The sequence below is a fragment of the Pocillopora damicornis genome, chromosome 14, assembly GCF_964200805.1.
Source record: "Pocillopora damicornis chromosome 14, jaPocDami1.2, whole genome shotgun sequence".
In the NCBI taxonomy this organism is placed as follows: domain Eukaryota; kingdom Metazoa; phylum Cnidaria; class Anthozoa; order Scleractinia; family Pocilloporidae; genus Pocillopora; species Pocillopora damicornis.
In genome coordinates this window covers 4,571,033-4,584,284 of record NC_142683.1, presented here as the reverse complement: position 1 = coordinate 4,584,284, position 13,252 = coordinate 4,571,033, and the positions used below count along the sequence as shown (strand labels likewise).

The 13,252-nt window shown below is 36.9% G+C and overlaps 2 protein-coding genes across 6 annotated transcripts in view; one reads left to right on the top strand and one right to left on the bottom strand.

Moving 5' to 3' along the window:
• LOC113676084 (transcription initiation factor TFIID subunit 5) overlaps positions 1-11,891 on the bottom strand; it is a 70,150-nt gene extending 58,259 nt beyond the window's left edge. For 3 of the 5 annotated variants that reach the window (XR_016182959.1, XM_089193968.1, XM_089193966.1), the window contains exons 1-12: positions 11,744-11,890; positions 11,505-11,623; positions 11,125-11,163; positions 9,989-10,028; positions 9,562-9,640; positions 8,128-8,251; positions 7,530-7,593; positions 6,671-6,725; positions 6,374-6,451; positions 5,357-5,457; positions 1,015-1,048; positions 508-574 (exon numbers count right to left, since the gene is read on the bottom strand). Coding sequence is in view for 3 of the 5 variants with exons in the window: in XM_089193968.1 (XP_089050094.1) it covers positions 508-574; positions 1,015-1,048; positions 5,357-5,457; positions 6,374-6,451; positions 6,671-6,725; positions 7,530-7,593; positions 8,128-8,251; positions 9,562-9,640; positions 9,989-10,028; positions 11,125-11,163; positions 11,505-11,623; positions 11,744-11,860 (917 nt within the window). In the remaining 2 variants the exon portion in view is untranslated. Of the gene's footprint in view, positions 1-507; positions 575-1,014; positions 1,049-5,356; positions 5,458-6,373; positions 6,452-6,670; positions 6,726-7,529; positions 7,594-8,127; positions 8,252-9,561; positions 9,641-9,988; positions 10,029-11,124; positions 11,164-11,504; positions 11,624-11,743 lie in introns of all 5 variants that reach the window. The other 2 variants (XR_016182958.1, XM_089193967.1) reach the window with 1 other exon arrangement.
• On the top strand, positions 1,489-4,963 carry LOC113676081 (E3 ubiquitin-protein ligase TRIM45). Its single transcript, XM_089193969.1, has one exon. The coding sequence runs from the start codon at positions 1,573-1,575 to the stop codon at positions 3,805-3,807; it is 2,235 nt and encodes a 744-aa protein (XP_089050095.1). The 5' UTR covers positions 1,489-1,572; the 3' UTR covers positions 3,808-4,963.
• Positions 11,892-13,252: the final 1,361 nt, after the last annotated feature.

The following is a 13,252-nucleotide window of genomic DNA, read 5'->3' as shown; positions in this document are numbered from 1 at the left end:
ATGGTGGCAAATAATTTTATTTAGAGTGCAAAGCGGAAAAGAGATAAAATAAAAGAGGAATGCTGAAAATTGGGACCTACGCAGCTTTACTTGGACAATCACACAACAACTGGGCCCTAAAGATTGCGTGACATTCACCCAAAAAACATCGGTCAAAATTTTTGGCCGATGCTTACAAAGAGCCGAGAAGTCTAGCTTGCAATGAAATATTTTCTCTTTCAGCATAGCGCCCAGTTATACAACAATTTAGTGTCTGGTAGTTTCCATATAACAAGACAAATTGAGAGAGGGAGGGGAGGGAGAGGGCTTTACGTACACGGAAGTGGCATCGAAATAAATTAATTATATGTCGTTTTTCCTTATGCTTTTCTTGTTGGCAAAACTGGCTAAGGCCAACGCCCAATATACCAAAGCAAACTAAGCAAAGGATGGCATACTATTTCTTTCTTGCAGTGAAGAGAGCGGAGTATCTGATGAACTGTGGGCTAAAAAGCGGAAATGACCTACATGTCAGGGAAGGGAATCTGGCGGTTCAAAGGCGGAGCGTTTGGATTGTGTTCCTGCTTCTTCTTGCCTGGAAATAAGAGAACAGTAGCTTTCTTACGGCGCTCAAACATCAATAAATGCTGACTCATAAAAAAATCTTCTAATAAATATGATAAAGTTATGCCAGCCTGTCAAAACATTCTTAGCATAAGTACGCCACCTTTTTAAATGAGATACGCTCGTTTAAAAAAAAGGCCAGTCACCCACCCCTCGCTTCCCAGTCTCACAAAGGCCGGGATGGACAACAAGGTAGCTTCCGGTTTCCAGCGTCTAACACTTATTACCTCCAGAGAGCGAGAAGAGGAGGGGCCTGGGAATGAGGTTGCATAGACCCTTTTTTACCCTTGCCTCACATCACTCAATTAACAGGAAAGCTACGTCACTCACTTGAGATGTGAATGCCCTTTTAGTAATTTTAAAAGAGATAAACAGGAAAAAAAAGGCAAGACATTTATCGTTCAGCTTTACCTGGGCCATTGGAATCTTTCTTCACTTTTTTTTTCTAAAACGTAAAAGACAGCAAAAGATTAGATGCGTCCGGTGTTGTAACGCGAAGTTGCGAAATGCGACGGCTAAAACACAACAACCCTTACAAACTCCGCGAGTTAAACTACCAGGGAAATAATTCAAGGCTCGCAGTGTCATTCAAAATGTAAGGGCGAGCAAGCGCGCTATTTATGAAATTTATTTGTTTGCTCGAAGGACAAAAGGCAAAAATTGGGATTAAACGCAAACTCGTCTCGCCAGCATGAAAGCAATATGACCTCTCTTCAAGAAGAGATTAGCAGTAGCCTGAGGATTACATTCTTGGGAATCATGACAAATCATGTCATGACATGCATTAGAGACAAGGATCCCTGATTGGCTGATGCAATGGGAAAGAAAATCATAACAATCATAAAATGCCTAACAAATTCCGGAAAAGCTTTAAAAAGAAACGATGTCAAAAGACTCCATTGTTTCGAGTCAAATTCCGAGAATTTAAGCCACTGTTCTCGCTCTCTCCTCAGAAAAGACGGACGAACCATGGATATCAAAACGTTGCCTCACAATCTCCGTGAACAAGTTTCTTGTCCAGTGTGTACTGACTTATACACAGATCCAAAACACCTCCCATGTCTTCACAGTTTCTGTCTGCGATGTTTGCACAGATCAAGCCATGCCCAAGACACGATCAGATGCCCCAAATGTCAAGTTGTTAGCAGAGTGCCTGATAGTGGCGATCTGAAAGATCTTCCCACCAGTTTTTATTTGAACGGCTTGATTGATGTGCTGGCCATTAAAGAATGCAAAACCAGCCAAGTTGGATGTGGAAACTGTCAAAAGAAGAGCTCCGAGAGTTCTTACTGTTTCCAGTGTTGCATGTTTTGGTGTGAAAAGTGCGTCATTGCACATGACATCATTCAAAGCAATAAAGATCACCGTGTTCTAGCGCTAAAAGACTTTCAAGAAAAGGATTACGAGGATGTGTTGAAACGACCCTTGTTCTGCTCTAAACAGCGGCATGAGAAAGAAGAAATTAAATACTTCTGCAACAACTGCGAAACGGCAGCTTACCAAAGCTGTGTTGTGATAGATCATGCGGGTCACGCCATATTTCAGTTAGAGGATGAAGTAGAAAGACAAAAGATGGAACTAAAATCACTGATCGAAATACAAAAGCACGATTTGCAAGCAAAGATTAACACTTTGGGTCGACTGGATGAAGACTGCGCTAAATTCAAACAACAAAGAGATGAAATCCAAAGTCAAGTGCAGAAGTTTGTGGACAATTTAATTGCAACTATTGAAGCAAAGAAACAAAATATCATCGCAACGGCGGACGATGAAATGAAGAGATTCCTCGAAACTCTAAGAACACAAAAGACGGAGATAGAGAGTGAAATAAAGATCATCAAATCATCGCTGGAAAAAGCTGAAACAATTCTAAAACGAAGCACACACGCCGAATTCGTTCAACTAAAGAAGTCACTCGAGGAAATCTTTCCAGGAACTAATCAAAGCCAGCCAAACGACGGTTACCCGGAAAAGCCCCCTGTTTTAGCTTTCGTGGAAAACCCAAAGATGCTAAGTACCATAAACGCCGAAGAAATTGGAAAGTTGAAAATAGCCCACCAAACAAAAGCAAATCGGTCAGTTGCTGAAGTAAAAGGACTTCAAGAAGCAATTGCTAACCGTCAAGCACACTTTTCTCTGACCACAAGGGACTATAAAGGAAGACAGTGTTACAATGAAGGTGACCATGTAACGGTGGAGATCACTGACGAACAAGGACGCAACTGCGCAACGGAATTGAAAATAATTGACAATAAGGATGGACTTTATAAAATCAGTTATTCTCCCAGAAATGAAGGAAGATGTGAAGTGACGATAAAGGTAAATGGGGAACATGTGCACACAAGTCAATTTATTGTCCTTCTAAAACCATTTCAGTTAAAACCTGTATCAGCTTTTGGGTTCGAGGGTTCGTCGGTTGGAAAGTTTTCTTATCCATGGGGGGTTGCAGTGAACGCTAACGACGAGATCGCTGTAACTGATCAATTCAACAACAGAGTTCAAATTTTCAGTAGTGAAGGAAAGTTTTTAAGATCATTTGGTAAGAAGGGTGACAATGCGGGAGAACTGAACAGTCCTCGAGGAATAACATTTCATAATAATGGTAATATTTTTGTAGCAGACTGTTACAATCATAGAATTCAGATTTTTAGCGGCGAGGGTGAGTTCGTGGGAAGTTTTGGTGGGGAAGGAAACCTTGAAAGTCAGCTAAAGAATCCCTCGGGTCTGTCTGTGGACAGTGAGGGAAATATCATTGTTGCAGACAGAGGTAACAAACTGATTAAGATATTTTCACCTGAAGGCAAGTTTCTAACAAAGATAAGTGGGCAGGGGTCTTTTGACTTTCCTTTGCACTGTATTCAGTATTCTAGATATCTCATAGTGTCATACCACCGTGATCATTTTATCAGAGTTTTTGACAGGTATGGAAATTTTCAGCGCGAGTTTGGAAAGTATGGAACAGGAAACGGTGAGTTTAATCTTCCAAAATGTTTGTTAGTGAACAAGTCAGGACAACTTATGGTCTGTGACTCAGGCAATAATAGAATACAAGTCTTTGAACTAAATGGAAAGTTTGCTGGTAAGTTTGGAACACGAGGTGAAAATTTAGGGAAATTCATTTATCCAAGTGCAATAGCTGTTCTCAGTACCGGGAGATTTGTTGTTGCTGATTCTGGTAACCATCGTATTCAGATAATTGAGTAGTCCACGTTCGCTCTGGTGAACTGTTTGGCTTATTTCAAGCAGAGTTAAATTCAGCCACTTTCTAAATAAATTAATTGAGTTTTATATAAAATCAACAAAAAATAGAAATAAAGTAATAAGAGAGAAATGAAAACAAATTCCACACATTTTCTTTAACTTTTGGCAGAATGGTAGGACTGAAAAAAGGTTAATCAAATCCAATATGTACACATTTGAAGCATTCCGATGTAAGCGTATTGCTACTGAGAATGTTATGTTCACAGAACTTTTTCAATACATTTGGTATTCATTATTTTAACAAACAAAAGGTTGTGGTTATTCATTATGATTTGGTTCCTGTACAATGTACTGATGTTGAAGAAAACGTTTTTCATTTTTAAGTGGAATGAAGATTTGACAATCTGTGAGCAAGATGTTTGTAATTTTTTTGTAGATAAAATAAAAAAAAAACATATAAGCTGTAGAAAGGTTCTTTCAAAGAACTCTAAACACTTTTTAGTGGTGTATTTTGTAAATGTCTTGAGATCTTAGAAATAACAATGGTACTAAAATTTCTGTATATAGTAAGTATTTTAGGTGAAGAGAATTTTTGAATACGAGATTAAGGTGATGACTGAATCAAGCTAACATGTTTCAGTTAACATGTTTTCAGGGCTGTATCAGCATGTGAATAGCAGCCAAATCATTGGTGAATTTTGTACATGAATAATTCAGAGAACATGTGAATGGCTTTCAATTTTGCAGCCAAAAACAGAACCTTGTCCACAAATATCATCAGTAGCTATCAGCTGAAAAATAGATGTAACTTAAGAAAGGATTAGCCTGCCATTTCAAAATGGAAATCATTATCATTATTTTGAAGTTTGAAATGTAAGCAGAATTCTTAGGATTGATAATATTTGTAAGAGTTTACATGTTAATGATCTCTGAACCCACATAATGCCTACATTCATATATAAAACGAAAATGAGGGGCTTGGCCATTGGAGGCCTGGGCATGACTGTTTCAAGTACAGTGGAATCATTTGAATTTATCTGGTTTTGTAGTGAATAAGAAGCTCTGCACATGTAGATAAGTTGCATTGATAAACAAAGTGAACTGACTCTGTATAATATCATATCATCTAAAAAATAGAGAGTGTCACTGAACTGTTTGACCTTTTGTATTTAATCATTACCATTGCTGGTATTCCTTTATCATTATTATCTATTTAAATCTCAAAAATGACCAAGACAGATTTTCCCCTTACAAGACCAATACAATATCAAGCAGACAAGTGACAAGAAAAGAGAAAAACATCAATTTGGGGATTATTAATTGGTCAAAAACCAAATTCTCCCAACTAACACCATAATAATTGTACGGCAAACTGTAAGGAGAATCACTAATGAGATTTTGGGAATGAAAGGGTTAAGAGGCAAAACACAGGCAACTTTCATTCTCAGGTAAGATAATTTGAAAAACATAGTATAGCAAAACTAAAGCTACACTGCAAACCTTCCTCACTAAATTAATTAAATACCACTCCATATTTTCAAAATGTACTTACTTTTGGCTTATCTTTATCTTCCTCCTCCTCATTTTCCTCTTCAATAACAACTCCAAGATCAGGTTCTGGTGGAATTCCGTAATACACCTTGCTTTTGTTGGCTGCAGTGAGAAAAGAAACGCTTTTGTGATAAGATTTAGGAACAAATAGTTTCCACTTCCAAGGATAACTGGTTCTTCTCCATTGTAACCTGGGCTTGAAAACTACATTGTACCCTAATCCACTTGTCTCTAGTGTAGTGACCCTAAGTTCACCACTATACGCCCTACATAGGATTCCTGCATCCAGGCTCTATGTGAAGTGAGGACAGGAAAGTTCAAGGGGTAGAAAAGTTCATCCACAAAGCTTTTAAATAAGGAAGAGAAAAACAGTTTATACCCTTATGTACACTGCTTTGAACTGAAAACAGCGATAATTTAATACTTAATAAAAATCAGCCAGACACAAGAGTTGGACTCCCTCTACGGAAGTTTTATCCTCCTTCCCACTGGCAAATCCCCCAAACAAACTACATTTCATGGCACTAACAACCATTGCAGACCCTACTGCAGTTAGACAGGACAAAAGGAAAAATATCTGAACAACAAAAGGTTCCAATCAAGTCTGCACATCTTTTTAGATTTTAAAACAACCTTCTTGACACAGAAAAAAACTTCTCAGTCCCTGGTTATCCAAAGAAAACCAATCCTTGACCCTTTGACTCCCAGAAGTGATTAACATGTAACTTCTCCCAGTAATACATGTATCCATACATTATCTGGCAAACAAGTAAGGAGAATACTCAAACCTATCAGGTAGAAACACTCATCTTGATTTAACAGCAAATAATTCTTGTAACTAGTTTACAAGGAATTGTCTATCAGCTGGAGGGGAGAATTAACAATCAGATCTTGGGAGCTAGAGGGTTAAGTGTATGCTGGATTTTTCACAATTTTCAGCCTTGCCAAGATAGTAAAATTCTTTTAAGGGAGTTCCCCATTGCTCATAAACTTTTATCTTCTTGTTGGTGTCCCTTACCCTCAAATGTTGCCTCCCCGGTAACTGCTCCTGCTGTTGCTTCAATTGTCTGCTTATTCCGTGGTCTTCCTTCAAAAACTAAAGAGAACACAAACAAAGATCAAATGTTAAGTTAGACCTTCACCTACTGAGATATGATTTGTAATTCTCCTTTCTAACTGCTACACTCTTCCTGGTAAATTAGTTAGGAGAATTTTTTTGTGATTTCAAAGATGTAGAGAAACAGAGAATTCTATGTAAAAGTTAAAATACCACTCAATCTGACTCCAAAGCCTAATGGACACCTTGAAATCTTACCATCAAAGTGAAGGTGCTGCTGAATCAAGGTAAGAAGCAATTCTTGCTGTTGATCCTAAAAAAAACCATAAAATGCAAGTGAAAAGTGAATTTCTCCTTACAATATCCCTCAATATATTTTCAAGCAGAAAGGGAAACAGAGGAGAGAAAAATATCAACTTGGTGATTTTCTTTGATTCAGCACCAAATTCTCTGATCTAAAATAAAAAGTAATGAATGGCAAACAATGTGGAGAATTGATACTTCAATCTAGGGGGGTGTAAGGGTTAATAGTGTGCTGGTTTATCATTAATACTTCAGAGTGAAGAAAGGTATGGAAACTTTGAAGAAAGAGTATTTACAGGGAACTCAACACTTTCTCTATTGTAACAACCCAAGACCAAGGCTTAAACCTGAATTGCTTTATCTACAGATTTGAGTGTGCCAACCACTATCCTCGTGTTCTCCAGAGTAGCCAACCATAAGAACATAATAGCCTACATGAAACAGGTGAGTGCCTAAGGGGCACAAACATGGTTTCCATTTGCTTAAACTCATTGTTTCCTTTTCAGTTTAAATTTAATCTTTTTGAGCACATGTTTATCAAAATAGACCAAAATTTGAAATATTTTTCAGATCAAGTCAGGTCTTGGACTGTTTTGTCCAGGACCTGACTTGTAGTGAAAGTAATGTAACCAGCCCCTCAGAAATGCATAGCCAGAGAAAAAAAAAAAAGAAGGCAACCCCCAGCACTTCCAAAGAACACTGCTGGCCTAAAGAGTTTTCTCTATGTTGAGAAAATGGCATGTTATTCAAAGCATTAGGAGTCAATACCAACCACAAGTTTTCCAAAAAATGTGACAGTACAAATTAACTGTACCTGCAAATGTTTCTTGAGTACTTGGTATGTGTCCTTTGACATTCTGATTACAAACTTATTGCTCCTGTTTGAAGTGATGTACATTCAATGAATCAAAATACATTCCCAATCCTGTTTGAGCAGGTGCACATTAAGTAACAGTTGTTACACTAAAAAGATAATTTGTTGGTGAAGGTTTGGTAGAAAGTTTGAATGGCTACTGTTCAAACAGACAACTTGATGATATCCTGTGTGCAGTCCCTCCCCCCTTAACTCTGAAAAAAACAATCCTGTCTATTTTTTTTGGTTAGGGTAGGGAGTAGCTTCACACAGGCTATATAAATGACTTAGAATACCCTTACATTACAGTTAACTAATTTGTGTAAATGTGCAAGCTACAAAGTTTTTATACCACCTTCTTAGAGAATAATTTCTATCAGTTGACCAGCATAACTAACACCAAATGTAGGACAATACACAGACGTTTTCAAAAAAATTTTATTCTTACATCAAGTTTGACTCAGAAGTCTATAAACTTCAACTAAGGAATTGAGAATTGAGGATTGCAGATCAAGTTTTTTGAGGGATCAGCAACTTAGGACATAATCTGTTTCAATACCTTAAGGTTCCCATGAGCTCATTGCTTTTCATGTGTTCACGCCGTGTTATGGCTGCCAACTTGCTAAGGTCTTCTTCATGATAATCTTCCTGACTTCCTCGAAAACAGGCAAAAAAAGATTGCGCTGCAAAAAATATCAAGTAACAAAGTTTAATTGCAGCTATTTTTGGGCAAGGTGTTTAGAGAAAAGACCTCTCTCAATATGGTCTTAGAAATAAACCAGGAAAACTGGACCACTAATACAAAGTCAAGTCTTGTCTGACTGGTAACCCTGAATTACAGTCAAGTTGCCGATGGTTCAACTCGCCAACGCCAACTCGCCAACATGTAAAATCGAGTAGAGACGTCGGCAAGTTGGTCTTCAATCCAGTACAACTTATTAGAAGATAGACATATAGAAAATTAAAAGATATTTAGTGAAAAAATAATTTTTTTTTTCTTCCAGCAAAGTTTATAAGGATCTCATGGCGAATAAAGCAAGGTAAACATCGCTAATGAATATAAAAGCTTCAGATGCGAACGAGTTTATTCCCCATGAGATCCTTATAAACATCGGCCAGTTGAACCATCGGCGACTTGACTGGATACCGTAACCCTTAAACTCTGATTGTTAATTCTCCCCTCTAGCTGTTTCACATTTCCTTGTAAATCCTAGATGGTGTATTGATATTAAAGGGAGAAGTTACATGTTAATCACTGCCAGGAGTTATCAGGTTAAAAAAGATCCCTTCATATGAATAAAAGGAAGAAGAATCCCCTCTACAGTTGTACAGGTTTAGAAAAACAGAAGTCGACCTATGAAAGAAGACTTTGTTTCCTTTTTAATATCATGATTTTTTGTAGGCAATTTTCGAGTAAGCCTTGAAACATGGCCTTCTGATTAAGCAAGGCAGTATTTCTGGCTTAATCATAACCATTACAATTTCTTCAAATGTCATTGGTGCATTACAGTTGACATGGATATGAACAGTGTAATCAGACAGTAGGCTGTAATCGGACACCAGTAATCAGACAGTTGAAGCAGCCAACGGTACTAAGTGCACTCAGTGAAATCCACCCATCACAGAATTAATCTCAATAACCGACTAGCAACAACCACTTATCCCAAAAAGACTGAGGAATTTCCAAAATGGAGGATTTTTTTTTTACTTTAGACATTGTCTCTACAGGAGATATTGGACCTAAACTTATTTGTTTTCTTTTTTATAAATTGTAATGAGTATGATTAATTCATAACACGACTTCTTGCCGTCCAATTCTGTCTGTAATGTGATACTCATGATTAACAAATTGGACTCCCACTTTGTGTTCTTCCAAGTTTGTTGATCACTTGTATGATTACAGACCAAATTGGACTCCACTCAGTCCTATTATCATCATTAGGATGAGACATTGCAAGAATGGGCTTTCAGAATAATCATAAAAAAACCTTACCCTCCTTCTCACTTCCCTTGTATACCAGTTCAAGATACATATGCACAAACATGGGATAAAGTACCATGGCTAACTCAGGCTAAAAAAAAATTGAAAAATAAAAATTCATTTTAAATTCCACATTAATACTCTAAATTAATTGACTAGCAGATCAAACAAGTCAAATATAAAATCCCCTGTCCTGCTCTACAATTAACCCTTTGATCCCAAAGAGTGACTAGAATCTACTTTCTCCTTAAATTATTATCCCAGAATCATATATTAAGGTTACAAGAATAAAGGAAATGATCACAAATTAAAGAAGTTCTTGATTGTTAATAAATTCTCCTTGTCAGCACCTAAGAATTAGTATAGAGGACAGTGTAGAGAATATGTATACTGATGTTAAAGTGTAAAGGGTTAAGGGAGAATACGTTTAATTTTTTACCTTATACACATCCAATGATTTCTCTACAAAAGCTTGCAAACTGTATGTAATGGGAGGACAGAAAAAGATAATTCCAATAAATATAAAGTAGGAGCAATGAAAAATAAATAAAACTGAGTGAAAGTAGCATCATCTTCAGGGTTGTGGATAAGAGCTGGCAGCTGGCAAAGTACGCTGGCTTCTCTGCAAGGTTTCGCCGGCTACTTTCATTGCTTCAAGAGCCTGTACAGTGATGATGTTTATCAGGTCTAAACTTGGGCTCAATAAAAATATAAATTTGCACTGCCTATCTTTTCTGAAAACATAAAAAGACTTCTGACCCAAGGTTAGTTTAAAAACATTCTGATGGGAACTGTCTTTTTAATAAATCTTGCTGCAGTGGCTGGACAGTACGAACAATATGACGTTTTGTCTGCCATATTGGATTTTGAGATATGAATACATAATTGTGTGAGCAGGAAACTAGGAAAGCCCATTGTATGGGTCCTCTGGATCCACAACTGTTTACCTTTAAAAAAGCTCTGGCTACTTAAAACCTTAAAGAAAACCCTGATCTTTCCAATGAAATACAAGTACACAGTATGTATGTAAACCACTTCCACCATAAAAACTGTACTTGAAAATAGCATAAAAAACTGTACAGAAGGTTCTCTCTGCACAGCTCTGTACAGAGGTTCACTCAAGACCAAAATTGAATAGTGCTGTTGCCTCCTTCAACACGAAAACTTCTGTTAGCCATTTAACTCCCAAGATCTGATTGTTAATTCTCCTAACTAACTGTACATTTTCTTTTATATTAGTTATAAGAATTTGGTGTTAGATCAAGATAACAACTACCTGAAATTTTGAGTGTTCTCGTTACCTGTTTGCTAAATAATGTAAGGATATTATAGGGAGAGGTTATTGGTTAATCTCCTCCATGACTTAAGCCCAGAATATTCTCAACAACATGTACAGCTCTCCTTGAAAAACTACTTTCTTCAGTAAATATTATTTTAGAAAAGACATTGATCAACTGTCTTGCTAACCATAAACAACCAGGTTGAGCACCAGCAGCTGTCTAGTTCACTGATGACCAAACATTTTATACAAAAATGTACATAGCTCTACTCTTAATGCTTACAAGCATAACACACCTGCTGTAATAGTCTTCATATCTTGTTGGATCTGCATCACTGGTTTAGGATTTTGAAAAAAAAAAAGGACATTACGCATAATGTCAAATTTAATGGTAGGTCATTGAATAAACGAACTGAACCCCTTTACTGGCTCTTGCTATTAATTATTCTCAATATCAGCAATACATTCATAATGCATTGTAGCATTAGTTCTGAGAATTTGATTAATTAAAATAAACTAAATGAAACACCCCAATTGATACATCTCTTTAATGTCATCACTGATCTGCTTGAAAATATGACGATTATTTGAAGAAAAATCACCCATTTGGTCACTCCAAGAGGTTAAGGGGTTATCGAGTCAATGCACCTAGGTTTGTAGCTGCTAAAATTTCAACCTGTTATACGCAGATAAGACCGAGGAAATATCTGGCTCTGAATCTGGAGTAGTTTGAAGATTTATTTCTTCTATTGCATCTAGCCCATTGACTTCTTGCCTGAAGATTTTCTCAGTTTCCTAAAACAAAAGAAAATATGCTTTATGTACTCTTAAACTTTTAGAGAAATCACATGTTCAAAGTACAGTAAATTTGAAAAGTTAAACTCATTCTTTCAATAAAATATTTATGAAACTCACAGACAAATTCTTCTTCTTCAAAAACTGAAGGACTGCGAGTAACGTTTCTTTTTCTTTACTCGGAGGATTAGATTTTGTCTGTGCTGAGGGCGCTGTGCTGCTCGAATTGGCAGCCATGTTGCATTTGGCTGTAAGAGACTAAGAACGAAAGAGCGTATAAACGAGCCCTGATTGGTCAATCTGATCCTCGTACCAGATTCCTCTCAAATCTTTTAAAGATAACAACGGCGGACAAACGACAATTGAAGAATTTTCACTTGTTCCAGATCTAGACCCGGTTTGGGTCTAGATCTGGTCTAGATTCTTTTGGGTAAGAATCTCGTTCGACCCTTCTTTTTGGCAGAATGGAAGAAAAAATTTTGAATTATTTATTTGAGATAAAAAAGTGCTTGAAGTCCGTTAATCGACGATGACGATATTCCGAACGATTGATAGATTTGGAAATATTTTATGGAACTGTCATTAAAATCGTCAAGGAGGTCTTTCCTTCTTTCGCTCCATGCCTGATTAAAATGAACCTTTGTAGACGTCAAAAACAAAGAGCAAACGCGCCGAATAGAGCTCAAGTGGGTAGAAACGGGCTTCAAAGTCTTAAAACAGCTGAAAATCAACGATGTTACAATAGATGTGGAAAATTTTGGGACGCCGTGTAAGCGATTTTAATTCTCGTTTTGAGATTAATTTTAGTGTATCTGTTTGGCTGCCATTTGGTCATTGTTTACAATTATTTGGCGTCTAATTTACCATGTTTTGAGGTTTTACAGATTTCATTGGATCTTCGATATTAATTTTTTTTATTGTTCGGCGTTCAAGTCTTGAAACCTTATTATTACGTATATGATGAAAGATAAAGTTGATAACCAACTCGTCATTTAAGGAAATATTAGAAGGAAATTTTGAAAGAAATGGTGGAGGGAGAAGGCTGTTCTCATACTTTGAGGTAGCTCTAAGGAGTACTAATTTTTTGTTGCTATATTTTTCATTTCATTCTATGGCTCGTCAAGAAGAGAGCTTGCGTGACGTGCCAAAAGAATGTCTGCTCGGGGGTTAGTAGATCGTAAACTCTTGTTCTGAGTCAACATTGAATTTATCACTTTCCAAGTATGACTGTTGGTAATGACCAACGCATCCCACATTTACGCCTATTAAGGCGTCTCGCTTTCTTTATACCCGAAAACGAAATTTCAACCAGAGTTACGGTTTATTTTGATTTTACGTTTAACTTTCATTTCATTTTTTCTACAAAAAATACTCGCACTGCTTGAAGTTGACACAACGTGATCATTCGTGAAAAGGACGCCCGTTCAAATGGCGATAGGCTAAGCTTTAAAATCAGAAGCCTTTATTAGACTTCTGGCTTAAAACGAAAAAAGAAAGAGACAAATATCTGAAGAACTGTGTGAATTCATTAGCGAAAAGGAACTAAATGTTCCTCTCAATATTCCACTTGGCTTATGTTATGAAGACGACCTAGGGCGAATGTCGTAATTGGAAATCAATCCGAGATAT